General features: G+C 41.5%; 2 protein-coding genes and 1 long non-coding RNA gene across 4 annotated transcripts in view; 2 read left to right on the plus strand and 1 right to left on the minus strand.

Moving 5' to 3' along the window:
* The window catches only part of SMIM18 (small integral membrane protein 18), a 9,898-nt gene extending 8,947 nt beyond the window's left edge, over window positions 1–951 (plus strand). For both annotated transcript variants that reach the window (XM_017535924.2, XM_017535944.2), the window contains exon 3: window positions 204–951. In XM_017535924.2, coding sequence (XP_017391413.1) covers window positions 241–528 — 288 coding nt within the window. In that variant the 5' untranslated portion in view covers window positions 204–240 and the 3' untranslated portion in view covers window positions 529–951. The remainder of the gene's footprint in view (window positions 1–203) is intronic.
* GTF2E2 (general transcription factor IIE subunit 2) overlaps window positions 1–15,598 on the minus strand; it is an 80,041-nt gene extending 64,443 nt beyond the window's left edge. The window contains exons 1-2 of the mRNA XM_017535912.1: window positions 15,354–15,598; window positions 10,299–10,468 (exon numbers count right to left, since the gene is read on the minus strand). Of these exons, the coding sequence (XP_017391401.1) occupies window positions 10,299–10,464 (166 nt within the window). The 5' untranslated portion in view covers window positions 10,465–10,468; window positions 15,354–15,598. The remainder of the gene's footprint in view (window positions 1–10,298; window positions 10,469–15,353) is intronic.
* LOC119472298 lies at window positions 1,377–13,259 on the plus strand. Its single transcript, XR_005201421.1, has 3 exons — window positions 1,377–1,770; window positions 6,542–6,547; window positions 13,248–13,259. It is a non-coding gene; the product is annotated as an uncharacterized LOC119472298 (long non-coding RNA).
* Window positions 15,599–17,866: the final 2,268 nt, after the last annotated feature.

The raw sequence follows: 17,866 nt of genomic DNA on the forward strand, positions 1-17,866 counted from the left end.
AAAAAAAAAAAAAAAAAAAAAAAGAGTATGGTTTACTGAGTATGTTAGCACAGATATATAAAAAATTCTAAACTACCATTTAGGCATTAATTAAGGAAGATTCATGTTGCCTATACAAATTTACTAAGAAATCTTAGTAATGAGATTTGAATTAACGGATCTGTAGTTTGCTTACATAAATTCATTTTCTACCTTTTCTATAGATTCAAAAGAGCAATATAAGAAGTGGAATCTCTAAGAATGGCTTCCAGCCACTGGAATGAAACCACTGCCTCTGTTTATCAGTACCTTGGTTTTCAAGTTCAAAAAATTTACCCTTTCCATGACAACTGGAACACTGCCTGCTTTGTCATCCTGCTTTTATTTATATTTACAGTGGTAGCTTTAGTGGTGCTGGCTTTCCTTTATGAAGTGCTTGACTGCTGCTGCTGTGTAAAAAACAAAACTGTGAAAGACTTGAAAAGTGAACCCAACCCTCTTAGAAGTATGATGGACAACATCAGAAAACGTGAAACGGAAGTGGTCTAACATGACAGAAGATGAACAAAATCTCTGAAAGCAGTTCAATCTCTTCTGAGGAAAAAAAAACCTTCTGAAGCCAACTGTTACTACAAAACAAATTCTGACTGAATGGTTAAAAGATTTCTAGTAGAAGGGGAAAAACAAATTAAATATGCACTGCTTGTGTGTGTAGCCCTTTCATTAAATATACAGTAAAACTTCACAAATGTGAATTTACCTACCTATTTATCGCTGACGCTTCAAAAAATGGATAAAAGATTCCTAGAGTTCAATGTTGAGCAGCAAAAGGTAAGCTGGAAAACACAGGCAAGGCTAATGATGCTAAAATAATTTTATGCCTGACCACTTCATTTAGCTCAAAAAATTGTGTGTGGTAAGGAGAATGCTATTTAAAATGTGTTTCTAAGTCTAAAGTAAAATACTTCCACTTACATATAAAGTACCTGTTTATTAAAAAGTACTATTTTCTAATTTATTGAAAACAACTTATATAACTAACGACTTGAGTTTTATACGGGATATGACTAAATCTCAAAATAATCAAAAATGCCACAGTATATTTGCACAAAATTCTCACAAAACTGTTTAGTTAGAAATGCATGATATAGGCTGGGTGCAGTGGCTCACGCCTGTAATCCCATCACTTTGGGAGGCCGAGGTGGGTGGATCACGAGGTCAAGAGATCGAGACCATCTTAGCCAAGATGGTGAAACCCCGTTTCTACTAAAAATGCAAAAATTAGCTGGACGTGGTGGCACGTGCCTGTAGTACCAGCTACTTGGGAGGCTGAGGCAGGAGAATCGCTTGAACCTGGGAGATGGAGGCTGCAGTGAGCCGAAATCACGCCACTGCACTCCAGCCTGGTGACAGCAAGACTCTGTCTCAAAAAAAAAAAAAGAAAGAAAGAAAAAGAAATGCATGATATAGGAAAGCCCTAGTCTATTTTCAAACTAAAAGTTACTACTACACCCCTTCATTTCCTGAGTTTGTTCTTTCATTTTACCTCTCATAGTCATACTCTCAAAGGCTTACATAACCTAGGCAGAAAACACTGCAAAAAGAACACTGAACACCTGTTGAGAAACAAGGTAGTTTTATTTCTTGGAATTGCAAGAGCTATATAGATATTTTGTGACCTTAACACTATTTAGCTATCACCCATGAGCAAACCAAAGCATGTTCTTAACCACTATACTACCCTTAAGTCAGAAATGCCACTCCTGGGACTGTATCCTGAACAAGCTTAGGGTACAAAGATTTTTACATTGGCATTACTCAAAGTAACAAAAAATTGGAAATAACTAAGCTTCTTTTTTTTTTTTTTTTTGAGACAAGGTCTCACTCTGTTGCCAGCCTGAAGTGCAGTGGCACAATCTCAGCTCACTGCAACCTCTGCCTCTGGGTTGAAGCAATTCTCCTGCATCAGCCTCCCAAGTAGCTGGGACTACAGGCACACCACTAGTCTCAGCTAATTTTTGTATTTTTAGTAGAGATAGGATTTCACCATGTTGGCCAGGATGGTCTCCATCTCTTGACCTAGTGATCCGCCCACCTCAGCATCCCAAAGTACTGGGATTACAGGTGTGAGCCACTACACCCAGCCATACTGAGCTTTTAACTAAATATGCCACATCAACTTAATGGATTATTAAAAAGCAACTGGGGCCGGGCACAGTGGCTCATGCCTGTAATCCTAGCACTTTGGGAGGCTGAGGTAGGTGGGGAGGCCGAGGCGGGCTGATCTTGAGGTCAGAAGATCGAGACAATCCTGGCCAACATGGTAAAACCCCGTCTCTACTAAAATACAAAAAATTAGCCAGGCATGGTGGTGCATGCCTGTAGTCCCAGCTACTCGGGAGGCTGAGGGAAGGAAATCACTTAAACCTGGAGGTGGAGGTTGCAATGAGCCAAGATCGTGCCACTACACTCCAGCCTGGTGACAGAGCAAGAATCCATTTTAAAAAAAAAAAAAAAAAAAGCCACTGAAAATTTTGACAAGATAGAAAAATATATTTAAAAGTAAGGTCCAGGTGCAGTGGCTCATGCTTATAATCCTAGCACTTTGGGGAGCCTGAGGCAGGCAGATCACAAGGTCAGGAGTTCAAGACCAAACTAGCCAACAGTGAAACCCATCTCTACTAAATATACAAAAAAATAAAAATAGCTGGGCGTAGTGGCAGGCACCTGTAGTCCCAGCTACTTGGAAGGCTGAGGCAGGAAAATTGCTTGAACCCAGAAGGCAGAAGTTGCAGATAGCCAAGATGGTGCCACTGCACTCCAGCATGGGCAACACAGCAAGATTCTGTCCCAAAAAAGAAAAAGTAAAAAATAAACTCAGAATATAAAAGTTTTAATACAATTATCAATGATAATATAAATTAATATACATATCAGTAAGGTCTGAAAACAAACATGGAGAATTAGAATAGCTGGTATATTAAGAGGGCTGTGGGGACCAAAAAAGGCACTAGGTATTATAAGAGACTTTTTTTTTTTTAAATCTCCACTACTGATGGAATTTTTTAATGTGCAATAAATAACTGTGGTAAAGAGACGAAATCTGTTATTTTCAATTTAAAGAATCTTAGCCGGGCGTGGTGGCTCACGCCTATAATCCTTGCACTTTGGAAGGCCAAGGCAGTTGGATCACCTGAGGTCAGGAGTTCGAGACCAGCCTGGTTGACATTGTGAAACTCCATCTCTACTAAAAATACACAAAAATTAGCCAGAGATAGGAGCGGGGTACCTGTAATTCCAGCTACTTGGGAGGCTGAGACAGGAGAATCACTTAAACCTGGGAAGCAGAGGTTACAGTGAGCCAAGATTGCGCCATCGCACTCCAGCCTGAACAAGAGTGAAAATCCATCTCGGGGGAAAAAAAAAAAAATCTTAATTGCCAGTTTGAAACCACTCTTCCACAAAGTATTTTTTATATTTAAAAGGACTCGTGAAGCTTGGGTATATAAAATACTTTGGTAACCAGGAACTGAGCACTGTTAAAACCACATATATTTTCATAAATGCTGGATTCTTGGCAACAGATGGGAAGTACACAGGTCCTCCATAACCAGATTTTCTGGCCTGGCACAGTGGCTCACACTTGTAATCCCAGCCCTTTGGAAGGCCAAAGCGAGTGGATCACCTGAGGTCAAGAGTTCAAGACCAGCCTGACCAACATGACAGAGACAGGTGAAACCCTGTCTCTACTAAAAACACAAAAATTAGTCGGGCATGGTGACAGACACCTGTAGTCCCACATACTCGGGAGGCTGAGAGGAGAAGTGCTTGAACACATGAGGCGGAGGTTGCAGTGAGCTGAGACCGCACCACTGTACTCCAGCCTGGTCAACAAAAGTGAGACTCCATCTCAAAAAAAAAAAAAAAATTTTTTTAACAGTGTATACTATTAACTTTCTCCTACACCCTGTCCGGTAGTTTGTTTCAACATTTAACAAATATTTATTGAGTACTTACAACAAGTCAGCGATTAGGCCAGATACTGAGGGCAGAGTGGCAAACAAGGAATCAAGTCATTGCAATGGAGTACATTGGGAGCTCCGGCAGAGAGTGAGTGTTATAAGAACTCAAAGGTTATGCACTGAATTCACACTGGAGAATGAGAATAATATGACTTTTAAGATGAAACTTAAAAGAACAGGACAGAACCAAAAGAAAGAGGGTAGGAGGTAAGAAAGAATATTCCAGGAAGAGAAAATAGTATGAGTAAAAGAGGCATGAGAGAATAAAACATGTTGGAGGAGCTACAAGTCAGTATCACTAGGACAGAGTACAAGGAAAACAGTATGATACTAGGCCTAAGAGATAATTAGGGGCCAGATCAGGCAGGCACATAGGTTGCAATAAAAATGTGACTTTATCTGAAAAACAATAATGATCAGCTTGAGCAGAAAGCAACATGATCTAACGAGAAAAATCACTGCTTTATGAAGAATGAACAGGAAAGAAGCTAAACCAGGAGACCTAGTTTAGCAATCCAATGACAGCGGCCTGAACTAGAGTGGTACGGTAGCCTTTAGTGTTTCCACCCAATATTTCTGGCTCTCTTCATTAAGAAAAGCATGCACTTCGAAGCCCCCTATGGTTGGGAACATAACTCTGGCCAATGAGTGACTTGTGAATAACTCTGGTCAATGAGCTGTGAGAGGATGTGATGTGTGTTCACCTCCAGGCCACAGCACTTAACTGCTAGTGCAAGCTCTTCCAGAGTTTGTTTTCCTGCTAACACAGAACTCACAAACATTTGAGCTACCACCTGCTCTGTGAGCCCAGTGGTAGTCTTGAGTGACTACAACTAGCTAAGACTCCTGCCAGCCCATGATAAACATGTAGTACGAAAGAGAAACAAGCTTTTGTTGTTTTAAGACACTGAGACTTTGGGATTATTACAACAATACAGTTTATCCTATCCTGACCATTAGGGATAACCCTGGCCAACCAAAGAGAAGTAAAGCGCTACAAAGGCTCTTCCTGCTGAATGGGACCTGCTGTTTGTGTGGAAGATGAAATTCACTATCCATTACCTGTAGCCTAAACTACAAAATGCAAAGACATTCTTGAGCAGGTCAAAGGCTCAAAGTGGCTTAAGCCTAAGAGTGGCTGTGTTAATGTTTAAAACAGTTTTTACATTTTGTTTACGATGAATTAATTCTATGTAAATTTCATTGGAATGACAAATAAGCCTACTGTATAAGAATGACAGGCCTACTCTGATTTTTTTTAAAAAGCTCTGTTTTAAAATCAGTTATTAAAGCAGCTTGAAGGACACGTAAAAAAAATCAATAAAAATTATTGCTACATTATGAAATAGCTAAAATAATTTCAGCTGTGAATTACGTTCCAGTGACATTTTTTAACAGATAATAATGTAAGAGTACACTAAACGCAAAGCAAGCAGAAGGAAATAATAAATACTGATGTGGAAATAGATAAAATTTAAAAAATTAAAAAACAGAAAAACAAATTAAACCAAAGGTTGGTTCTTTGAAAAGATCAAAAAAATTGATGACCCTTTAGCTAGACTGATCAAGAAAAAAAGGGAGAAAGCACAAATTCCTAAAATCAGAAATGAAAGAGGGCACCAAGGTGCAGTGGCTCAGGCCTGTAATCCCAGCACTTTAGGAGGCCAAGGTGGATGGATCACCTGAGGTTAGGATTTCAAGACTAGCCTGGCCAACATGGCAAAACGCTGTCTCTACTAAAAAAATCAGCTGGGCAAGGTGACACGTGCCTGTAATCCCAGCTACTGTGAAGGCTGAGACAGGAGAATCACTTGAACCCGAGAGGCAGAGGTTGCAATGAGCTGAGATCGTGCCACTGCACTCCAGCCTGGGCAACAGAGGAAGACTCTGCCTCAAAAAAAAGAAAGAAGGAGGGGATATCACTACTGACTTTACAGAAATCAATAGGATTATAAAGGAATACTTTGAAAAACCTTAGATGATGTAAATGATGAAACAAATAAACTCCTAAAAAGGCACAAAGCACCAAAATTAACTCAAAAAGAAATAGAAAATCTGAATAAACTGAAAAGAAAAAATTCTTACAAAGAGCTTTCCAAAGAGGAAAGCTGAAGCCCAAATGGCTTCGCTAGTGAATTCTACCAAACATTTAAAAAAAACAGTAACCAAATTCCACAAACTCTTTCAGAAAATAGGTAAAAAGGAAGCACTTCACAAATCGTTTAAGGAGACCAGAATTACCCTCAGAGGCACCAAAGGAAAAGAAACTACATATCAAGTCCCTCAGGAACAGAGATGCAAAAATCCTGGACCAAACACCAGCAAATTGAATACTACCACAAATAAAAACGATTATCACCATAACCAAGTAGGATTTATTCCAGGAATAAATGCAAGGTTGTTTTAACATCTAAATATCAATTAATGTTAATATACTATATTAATAGACTAAAGGGCAAGAACAACATGATCATCTCATTAGATACAGAAAAAGCACCAGACAACATCCAATACCCATTTATGACTAAAAACTCTCAGAGTCAGATGTGGTAGCTTATGCCTACAATCCCAACACTTTGGGAGGCAAAGAGGGATGGATCCCTTGAACCAAGGAGTTTGAGACCCACTAAGGCAAAAAAGTAAAACCCCATCTCTACCAAAAAAAAGTTTTAATTAGCCAAGTGTGCATGTGCTTGTAGTTCCAGCTACTCAGGAGGCTGAGGCTTGCTTGAGCCAGGGAGTTTCAAGGCTACAGTGAGTCATGATCACGCCACTGTACTCCAGCCTGGGCAAGAGAGTAAGACCCTGTCTCAAAAGAAAACAAAAAAAAACCACCTCTCAACAAACTGAAAATAGAGGGGAACGTCTTCAACTGGAAAGGGCATGTGCAAAAACCTGCAGTAATATCCCACATAAGAGTGAAAGACTGAATGCTTTGCCCTTAAGATTAGGAAAAAGGCAAAGATAGCTATTTTTACTATTCAACAGACAGCCAGTTTACACAGGCAAAAAAATAAAGTTCATACTGGAAAGAAAAGAAAGAAAGGCAGAAAGACAGACAGAAAGATGGACCGACGGAAAAACAAACTGTTCTTATTCTCAGATGACATAATCTTGATCTAGAAAATACTAGGGAAACCACAGAAAAAACTGTTAGAAATAAAAAACAAGTTCAGTAAGGTTACAGAATATGAGATCAATGTATAAAGAAACTCCTGATGGGCCGGGCGTGGTGGCTCACGCCTGTGGTCCCAGTACTTTGGGAGGCCAAGGCAGGCGGATCATGAGGTTAAGAGATCGAGATCATCCCGACCAACATAGTGAAACCCTGTGTCTACTAAAATACAAAAATGAGCTGGGCGTGCTGGCACACACCTGTAGTCACAGCTACTTGGGAGGCTGAGGCAGGAGAACTGCTTGAAGCCAGGAGGCGGAGGTTGCAGTGAGCTGAGATCGCACCACTGCACTCCCGCCTGGCGAAAGAGCAAGACTATCTCCAAAACAAACACAAACAAACAGAAAACTCTTGTTTATATGTATACCAGAAATGAACAATCCAAAAAAACAAAAAAAAAAAAAACAATTCCATTCGTAAGTGAAATCGAATCAGAATAAAATAACCTCTGGATGCAATGGCTTATACCTATAATCCCAACGCTTTGGGAAGCCGGCTTGACGCCAGGAGTTTGAGACCAGCATGGGCAACATAGCAAGATCCTGTTTTCAAAAAAAAATTTTTTTAAGCCATCCATTCATTGACTGGAAGACTTAATATTGTTAAGATAGCAATTCGCTTCCCCAAATTGTTATACAGATTCGATTCAATCCCTATGGAAATCCCAGCAGGCTTTTTTGCAGATGCTGACAGACTGATCCTAAAATTTATACAGAAAGGCAAATGATCCAGAAAAACCATAACAAATCTTGAAATAAAAAAGAACAAAGTTGAAGGACTTACATTTCTTAATCTCAAACCTTAATTATAATGCTACAGCAATCAAGAGAATGATACTGGCATAAAGATAAACACAGAAGTCAATGGAACCAAATAGAGACTCCAGAAATAAACTCTTTCATTTATGGTCTACTGATATTAAACAAGGGTGCAATGCAAGTCAATGGCAGAAAAGACCATTATTTCAAGAAATGATGCTGGGACAACTCCATAAGAATGCGCAAAATGATAAATTTTGACCTTTATGCTAACCCATACAAAAAAATCGACTCTAACATATTACAGACCTAAACGTAGGAGCTAAAACTATAAAACTCTTAGAGGAAAACACAGAAGTAAATTTTTATGACCTGTGTCAGGCAAAGATTTCTTAGATATGACACCAAGAATACAAATAATGAAAGAAAAAAAAAAATTGGTGAGCCAGGCATAGTGGCTTATACCTAGAATCCCAGCATTTTGGGAGGCTGAGGCAGGTGGATCACCTGAGGTCAGGAGTTCAAGACCAGCCTGGCAAACAGTGAAACCCCACCTCTACTAAAAATACAAAAAATTAGGTAGGCGTGGTGGCAGCCACCTATAATCCCAGCTACTAGGGAGGCTGAGGCAGGAAAATCTTCAACCCAGAAGGCAGAGGTTGCAGTGAGCCAAAACCGTGCAATTGTACTCCAGCCTGGGCAACAAGAGTGAAACTCCATCTCAAAAAAAAAAAAGGAAAAAATTGGTTAAGTTGGACTTCATCAAAATTAAAAACTTTTGCACACAAAAAGACACTATTAAGAAGATAAAATGGCAAGTACTTGCTTGAAGAAAATATTTGCAAATGTAATGTGTGTACCTATGCAACAATCTTGCATGTTCTTCACATGTACCCCAAAACCTAAAATGCAATTAAAAAAAAAATTTGCAAATGTATATCAAAGGATGGTACCCAGAATATAAAAGAATTCTTAAATCAATAGGAAGAGAAAATATACCTCAGGTTTTTTTAAGAGGCAAAAAAAAAATTGAATAGACATTTCACCAAGGAATGTACATGAATTAAAGAAAAAAAAGGAATATACATAAATAGTCAATAAGCACATGAAACAATGTTCAACAACATTACTCATTAGGGAAATGCATATTAAAACCACAATGACAGCACTTCATGCCTATAGGAATGGCTATGATAAAAAAGACAAAAAATGTCAAGTGTTGGCAATGATGAGAAAAAACTGGAACCCTAACACACTGATGGAGAAAATGTAAAACGGTACAGCTATTTAGTAGTTTCTTAACAAGTTAAACATAAATTTGACATATGACTGAGAAATCTACTCTTAGGTCTCTATCCAAAAGAGATAAAAAGATATGTCTACACAAACACCTGAATATTCACAGCAACACTATTCAAAACCACCAAAAAGTGTGAAAATAATCCAAACAACCGTTAGTTGGTGAATAGATAAACAAATTGTAGTTCATATATCCATACTACGGAATACTCTTTAGCAATAAAAACAAGAGTGAAGTACTGATACATACTACACATGGCTAGAACTCAAAAATATGCTAAGTGAAAAAAACAACACACAAAAGACCACTTTTTTTTGTTTTGAGACAGAGTCACACTCTGTTGCCCAGGGAGGAGTGCAGTGGCATGATCTCGGCTCACTGCAACCTCTGCCTCCCAGTTTCAAGCGATTCTCCTGCCTCAGCATCCCAAGTAGCTGGAATTACAGGCACGCACCACCACGCCCGGCTAATTTTTATATTTTGAGTAGAGACAGGGTTTCACTATGTTGGCCAGGCTGGTCTCAAGCTCCTGACCTTGTGATCTGCCCACCTCAGCCTCTCAAAGTGCTGGGACTACATGCGTGACCCACCGCACCTGGCAAAAGACCACTTATACAATTTCATTTATAAAAAATATCCAGAAAAGGTAAATATATAAAGATGGAAAGCAGATTACTGGTTTTCTGGGGCAGGATGGGAGAAGTCACTGCAAATGGCACATCAGATCTTTTGGGGGTGACAGAAACAGCAGCAAAAATCCGTAAATTTACTAAACATCTATGAATGGTACACTTAAAATGAATGAACTGTATGGTATATAAATTAAACCTCAATGAAGTTTCTTTTTAAAGAGATAGTAACCTAAATTTTAACTACAGCATAAGACTATTAACATCCTAAGAGCTTAAATTCTTCTTGTCCCTTCCTTTATATTTAATGATGCCTATCAACATGAGTGCTGAACTGAAAAAGGAACTACGTAGCCATAACTAAAGGGGTTCCATGGTTTCCTCCTGAATAATCTGAATTTAAAAATCCAAACAGTCCTAAACAATTTTACTAACCAGAATTTTGTTTAGAGCCTGATGATCCTCCATGTTCGACCTTTGTTTTCTTCTTCTTAGATGATGACGATGATGACTCAGAAGACACTGAACGTTTTTCTACTACAGGAGTGGTAAGAGCTCGTTTTCTGAACAGCTCCCTTTCTCTCAACAGGCTTGGATCCATAATGCTACAAAGAAAAAATAAATAGCTTTAATACAGATTCAAGTCACTCAAACCTGCACTTCAAATCCACAGATCTCAACAAGTTACTTCCCAAACAAAATCACCTTTTTATTTCTCTAGCACTTGTTTGTATTCACTTATTCATGTGCTCAAAAATTATTTCATTAGTGCTTATTAGGTGCCAAGCACTGTACTAGCCATTATAGGAAAAAAAAGAGGTCAGGCATAGTGGCTCAAGCACTTTGGGAGGCTGAGGTTGGTAGACTGCTTGAGCCCAGCAGTTGGAGACCAGCCTGGGCAACATGGTAAGACCTCATGTCTACAAAAAAATACAAAAAATTAGGCAGGCATGGTGATTCATGCCTACAGTCCCAGCTAATCGGGAGGCGGAGGTGGGAGGATCACTTAAGCCCAGGAGGTCAAGGCTGCAGTAAGCCATAATAACGCCACTGCACTCTAGCCTGGTGACACAGCAAGACCGTTTCTCAAAAAAAGAAAAAAAAAAAAGAGGAGGAGAGGGGAAGAAAGAAAAGAAACAGAATTATTCTCTAAAGCTCCAGAACTATGCTGTCCATTATAGTAGCCACTAGCCCCATCTGCCAATTGAACATGTGAAATGTAGCTAGTTAGAATTGAGAGGGACTTTTAAGTGTAAAAACACACCAGACTTCAAAGATTCAGTATAAAGAAAAAACCTGTTTAATTACTAATGAGATATTTTACATTAATTATATGTTGAAGTGATACTATTTTGAACACACTGGGTTAAATAAAATGTTAAAATTAATTTTACCAATTCTTATTTTAAAATATTTCTATTAAAAAAATTTAAGAGAAAGGGTCTCAATGTGTTGCCCAGCCTGGAGTACAGTGGTGTGATCATAGCTCAATGAAGCCTTTAACTTCTGGGCTCAAGCAATCGTCCCACCTCAGGCTCCTGGCTAGCTAGAACTATAGGTACATGCCACCACACCCAGTTAACTTTTTAAAAAAAATTTTAGAGACAAGGTCTTGCTGTATTACCCTGGCTGGTCTCGAACTCCTGGCCTCAAGCAATACCCCTACCTCAGTCTCCCAAAGGCCAGGATTATAAAAGTGAGCCACTGCACCCAGCCAAGAATTTTTTCTTTTTTTTTTCTTTTTTTTTTGAGACAGAGTTTCACTCTTGTTGCCCAGGCTGGAGTGCAATGGAGCAATCTTGACTCACCGCAACCTCTACCACCTGAGTTCAAGTGATTCTCCCACCTCAGCCTCCTGAATAGCTGGGACTACAGGCATGTGCCATCCCATGTGCCCAGCTAATTTTTGTATTTTTAGTAAAGATGGGGTTTCACCATGATGGCCAGGATGGTCTTGCTCTCTTGAACTCATGATCTGCCCGCCTCAGCGTCTCAAAGTGCTGGGATAACAGGCGTAAGCCACCATGCACTGCCTAGAATATTTTTAACTACATGTGTGGCTCACACTTCCCACTCCCATTATATTTCTATTGGACAATGTTGCTGTAGAAACAACTTGAGGACTACAGGGCAGAAATGAGGAGACGGTAGATTTAGGCTCACTGTAAAAAACAGAACCATCAGAACTGCTTATAAATAAAATAGCTTATTTTTAAAACTGGTGAACTCTCAACTATTAAGTGAAAAAGCTGAATTATATTTCTTAGCAATGTCTACAGAGAGTCGGGCACAGTGGCTCACGTCTGTAATCCTAGCACTTTGGGAGGCTGAGGTGGGTGGATCACCTGAAGTCAGAAGTTCAAGACCAGCCTAGACAACACAGTGAAACCCTATCTCTACTAAAAATACAATATTTAGGCAGGCATGGTGGCACACACCTGTAGTCCCAGCTACTCAGGAGGCTGAGGCATGAGAATCCTTTTGAGTCCAGAGGAGGTTGCAGTGAGCCGAGACTGCACCACTGCCCTCCAGCCTGGATGACACAGCATAATTCTGTCTCAAGAAAAAAAAAAAAAGAAAAGAAAAAAAGAAATGTCTATTGAAAATTTCCAATCTGAGCCGGGCGCGGTGGCTCAAGCCTGTAATCCCAGCACTTTGGGAGGCCGAGGCGGGTGGATCACGAGGTCAAGAGATCGAGACCATCCTGGTCAACATGGTGAAACCCCGTCTCTACTAAAAATACAAAAAATTAGCTGGGCATGGTGGCACGTGCCTGTAATCCCAGCTACTCAGGAGGCTGAGGCAGGAGAATTGCCTGAACCAAGGAGGCGGAAGTTGCAATGGGCCGAGATCCCCCTATTGCGCCCAAAATTGGTGACACAGCCACCCCCCATCGCAAAAAAAAAAAAAAAGAAAATTTCCAATCTGGAGGTGGTCTGAAACAACTTCTTTGTTGTGGCTGTTTGTCCAGTTCTAAAACTACAACTCTAGGCAATTTCAGTACAATCAAGGAAGCTACAGGCCAACCAACAAGAATTCTAAACACTCCTTTCTTCTGAACTCTGCTATACCCTGCAGAGGGTCTAGGAAGACCTCAAGCTGACTATATAAATGAATTTGACACTGTTAAGATTAGGGTCAGCTGGGAGGAAAAAGACCCCGACTTTGAAAGCTTTTAAGCACAGGATAGCTCAATAAATATTTGTTAAATGAACAACACATGGAACAACATCTTTTAATTGCTCTGGTCCCATGATTAGTGGTTTCACACGCCTTTATTAATTGTCTTCGGTTTGTGAAACATGTGCTCTAAGCTTTGAAAGGTTATGGAGGATAAATCCTAGTCTGCATGCTGCTTAGATTTGAGAAAATCAAAGACTTGAGCTAAAAATTTAAAATATAAGCATTAATAAGGAATAATCAGAGTGAATTTCAGTTAAGGTGTGAACAATCACTGGATGGTGAATCAAAAACCTGCCTTCTCAGTTTTAAATGAGCTATTATTTTAATATATGGAGCATACATTTAATATATTTTCAAAATCTAAACAAAGTTTTTGTTTGAAAACTTTACAAAATGATTCTGAAGTGTGCATGGAAAAATAAATGTTTCAATTTTTTTTTTTTTTTTTGAGACAGTCTCACTCTGCCGCCCAGGTGGTAGTGCAGTGGTGTGATCTCAGCTCACTGAAACCTCCACCCCCTGGGCTCAAGTGATTCTCCTGCCTGCCTCAGCCTCCCGAGAAGCTGGAACTACAGGTGCGCACCATCACACCTGGCTAATTTTTGTATTTTTAGTAGAGGGGCTCATTCACCATGTTGGCCAGGCTGGTCTTGAACTCCTGACCTCAAGTGATCCACTCACCTCAGCCTCCCAAAGTGCTAGGATTACAGGCAGAGCCACCATGCCCTGCCTCATTTTCAATTCCTAAGAGCCGCATGGCTAGGCAACCCACAAGGCCACTACATTCAGTTTCATAAATAAAATGAAGACGCTGCCAATGCTGTCCATGATCCAACCCAACTTTAAGAACCAGAAAATGTGTACATTATTTTTTAAATAGTCATAAAAACATGTTATTTTAGTATTACTATTTTGAGTTGGATCTGAAAAAAAATAAGAGAATGATTTACCGGGCTGAGGAAGATAGGAGACAGCCTTGGGAGGAGGGAAAGCGTGGGGACAAGAAGAAAGGAGAATTATCAATTGAGAAGGTGGGGGCAACAAACAGATTGTAAATTCCTAAAACAGGAAACATCTGTGTTTCATTTCACGTTGTAAAGGCGGGACCTTAATCCAGGCTTTTAAAAAATGACCTTAAAAGACTTAAATAAACCCGTAGAGTTTACAACAAACTAACTGCTTACAGTATTTGGACCCTCGCAACTCTCGGAGCAAAAAGTTATTAGTGTTATTCCTATTTTTAATACGTGAAATGTGAAGTGACGCTGTCTCGTTAAGGTCGCACGGAAGAACGAACCCGGGCCACGACCCAAACCTCTTGACTCCTAAGCCAAGTGCTCCTTACACCAGACCTGGAACGCTGGTAAAGGCCTTTAAAACAAAGGCGACCTATGAGGTTCAGGAACGTTCAAAGGCACCTAGAGCAGAAGGCTTCACGATGTCTTTCACCATCACGTGCTCCGTCTAACTTTGACTCTTTTTTCAAAGACTACTCAATATTTGTACTAAGTTTAAGATCTCAGGACCCACCTGTGTAGTAAACAAGCTGCATCACTATGTTCATTTTACATTAAAACAAAACTACCACCACAACACGAAATGTTGACCGGTTACTCCGTGGGAAGATACGGAAAACCCATAAATTAAACTAAAAGCTGCTGGCTCCAAACCCACGACTCTTGCCACCATTCGACCTCTTTCAGCCTTTCTACTTTCCCTCTCTTTTGCTTCTTTCCCAGCCTCAGAAGTGTCCCTGGCACCTCAGCACCCGGCTATGAACAGCGGGCTGCTTCGCCTTTAAATGACAGCAGTGGGGAGGTGGGCGAAAAGGGGGCCGCAGCTTTATTGTGTGGAAAACATCTTTAGACTGCAGAAATCAACTACTATCGTTAAAGTTTAGGAATCATCACAAACCAACTCTCCAAAAGGCAGCCTAGAAACCAGATCGCGTATGAGAATCTAAATCACAGCCTTAAGCTGGCTGGAACACCGTGGCTCCCCAAACTCCACACCCGGTTCGCTTGGCTACCGCGCCCGTCAACTTGGAGGCTTGGACGAGGCACCGTCAGACAGCAAACCGCCAATTTTCCCTCTTCCCAATCCAAAAGTTTGCTCAATGAACCTCCGGCCTAAAGACAATGCTGGGGGAACCGTTCGCGTGTTGGGTGTTTCGCGTCGAGAACGGCGGCCCCAGCTTCCCTTGGAGTGTAGGTCACGCTCAGCCCCCCGGGAAGCGGCGACGCGCCTGGGTCCCGGGAACAGCAGGGCGGGACTCCGCGCCCCTCACCCGGCGGCCGCAGCCCCTACCTGAGTGATTAGGGAAGCCCCGCGCGACTCGCCACCGCCTCCCTGCGCCTCAGCCTCGACCAGCCGCCCACGCCGGCACGGCAGCCTTTTCCTGTTCCTCGTCAGCGCCCCCGCCTGCCCGCACGCACGCCCAGCGGGGACCTGCCAGGTCGGGGTCTCGCCACTGGCGGCGGCGACGGTGGCTGAGGCGGCGACTCGACCCGGGACTCCGCCCGCCACTTCCCGATCGGGTGGAGGAGCTCAATCCCGGCAGCCACCGCGGCGCCATGGCCGCCGAGCGCGCGCATGCGTCATTGCGTGCCCCGCCTCGGGTGCCGCGGGAGCAGAACTAGCGCGCTCGGGAGTCCTGTGGTCTCCATGACAACGAGTGAATGCTGGGGGCGGGGCCGAGGAGGGGACTGAGGTGGGAGGCGGCGTCAGGGATGAGGAAAGGCGGCTTTCTTTACAGACGCTTAATTAAAGCTGCTACGGCCTGCCCCGGAGTGCGCTGGGTTGTGGTGAACCCAATCGGCGACTCTTATCTTTCAAGGGTTATTTTGATTTCTTTGTCTTTTTCTTATTAGAGACAGGATCTCACTCCATCGCCCATGCTGGAGTGCAGTGGCGCTGTCTCGGCTCACTGCTGGGTCCAAGCCCACGATTCTTGCCACCATTCAACCTCCTTCAACCTTTCTACTTCCCCTCTCTTTTGCTACCTTTTGGAGACTTGGTTTGATATGATCCTCTGCCTCCCGGGCTCAAGGCATTTTCCCACCTCAGCCTCCAGAGTAGCTGGGATCAAAGGCGAGTGCCACCAAGACAGGCAATATGTGTTATTGTTGTTATTGTTTGTATTAATATTGTCTCACAATGTTGCCCAGGCTGGTCTCAAACTCCTGAGTTCAAGCGATCCGCCTGCTTCGTCCTCCCAAAGTGCTGATTACAGGCGTGAGCCACCCCGCCCGGCCTCAATGGTTATTTGTGACTACCCCAGTGCCACCCACCAGCACCTGCCCTCCGAGAAGGCGGTTCCAGCTTTTTTACAGCGAAGACAGGGGCCCAGAAAGCTAATTAATAAATGACTTTCTCAAGACAGCAAAGGCAGCCTGATGTGGAGCCCAGCCCAGGCTCCGCCCTTGTGAACTGTCTTGGGAAAGGATTTTGGATTCAGAACCACGATGAATGGGTGAAAATAAAGCAATGGAAAAAATAATTGTCGTTGCCCGAACCCTGCAGCGTGGCATGCCTTCTCTCACTCTTGGAACCTAAAGCAGCAGTACAGCCAGCACTCAGCCATTCTGTGGCTCTCGTTTAATTACTTGTTACTGGTTACTCCTCAAGTTACTGAACCTGTGACTTGGCTTTCTCATCTGGGAAACGGGGATAATCATTGTACTACTCCAATGAGTTACTTGCATTGGACTGTGGTGAAAATTAAATGAAAAAATACCTAAAATTTTATTCAAAACTTGGAGAAAAAAGTCAAAAGATAATATTTTGTGATCTTTTTGATTAGTTTCATTCTAGAGAATTTCGTGATAAGCCTACTTGATGATCATCTGATATGCACAGAAAATGTAACTTTGTTTGAATCACAATTGATTAGGGCCCAGAATATTTACAAAAGGATAAAATCAAAGAACTAGTAGGAAACTGATGAGGTGTAAGGGGAGAAAGGGGCAGGGAATCAGTATATATTTAAAAAAAAAAAAAATCCCAAAGGATAAGGTTGCATTGTTCTGAGAAAAATTAAACCATTTTTGTATCAACTGAGCAGTCTTATTTCAGCATTCCTTTCCCCAACGATTATATAAACTTCATTTTTCAGAACTGGTAGAAATCAGTTTTGTGATTCTGCCGGCTCCCTTATTAATGAGTAAGAAACTTTTACATATAGACAATGGCTAAACCGCATATGATAATGACATTCTAACCCACATAAGCCAAACCGCAACCTCTACAGCAATCAGCTCAAAATGGTCAGAATTTGCTCAAGAAGGCTGCCAACTTTCGTTTTTTAACCTCTCTGTTCCCCAGACACCAGTACTAGCCAGAGAAAACCAAATATGCTCCCCAAACCAATCATGTTAAGTTTCTTGCTTCAGGTTAGACCACCTTCAGCTTCCTCACCAACAACCCTAAATCAGAACACCTCAGAAGCATCCCTTTGTTCCCCCACTATAAAGCCTCTCCTCTTCCTGATTGCTTTTGAGTCTCTGCCAAACTCAAGTGTGGTCGCTGCCTCTATTGCCATAGCAAACTCTGATAGTCTCTGTTCTCGTTTGGGAGGTCTACATTTCTTACATCAAACAAAACTTTGACACATATTCACTATCTCTGCCCTTGAGACTTAGAAACCTAACAATTAGAGAACCGTGCCTTTACTTCTGTAAAAGGCATCTTAAATCTGCCACATACAAGGTGCTCAATAAATGCTTACAATAATTAATTTCATGTCAATATCTTGTCTCATTTCAACCGGTTGGAACAGCTAAGCTACTGATAATATCAGAATGTAGTATTTATAATCCAGA

The sequence above is a fragment of the Cebus imitator genome, unplaced genomic scaffold (assembly GCF_001604975.1).
Source record: "Cebus imitator isolate Cc_AM_T3 unplaced genomic scaffold, Cebus_imitator-1.0 Scaffold5, whole genome shotgun sequence".
In the NCBI taxonomy this organism is placed as follows: domain Eukaryota; kingdom Metazoa; phylum Chordata; class Mammalia; order Primates; family Cebidae; genus Cebus; species Cebus imitator.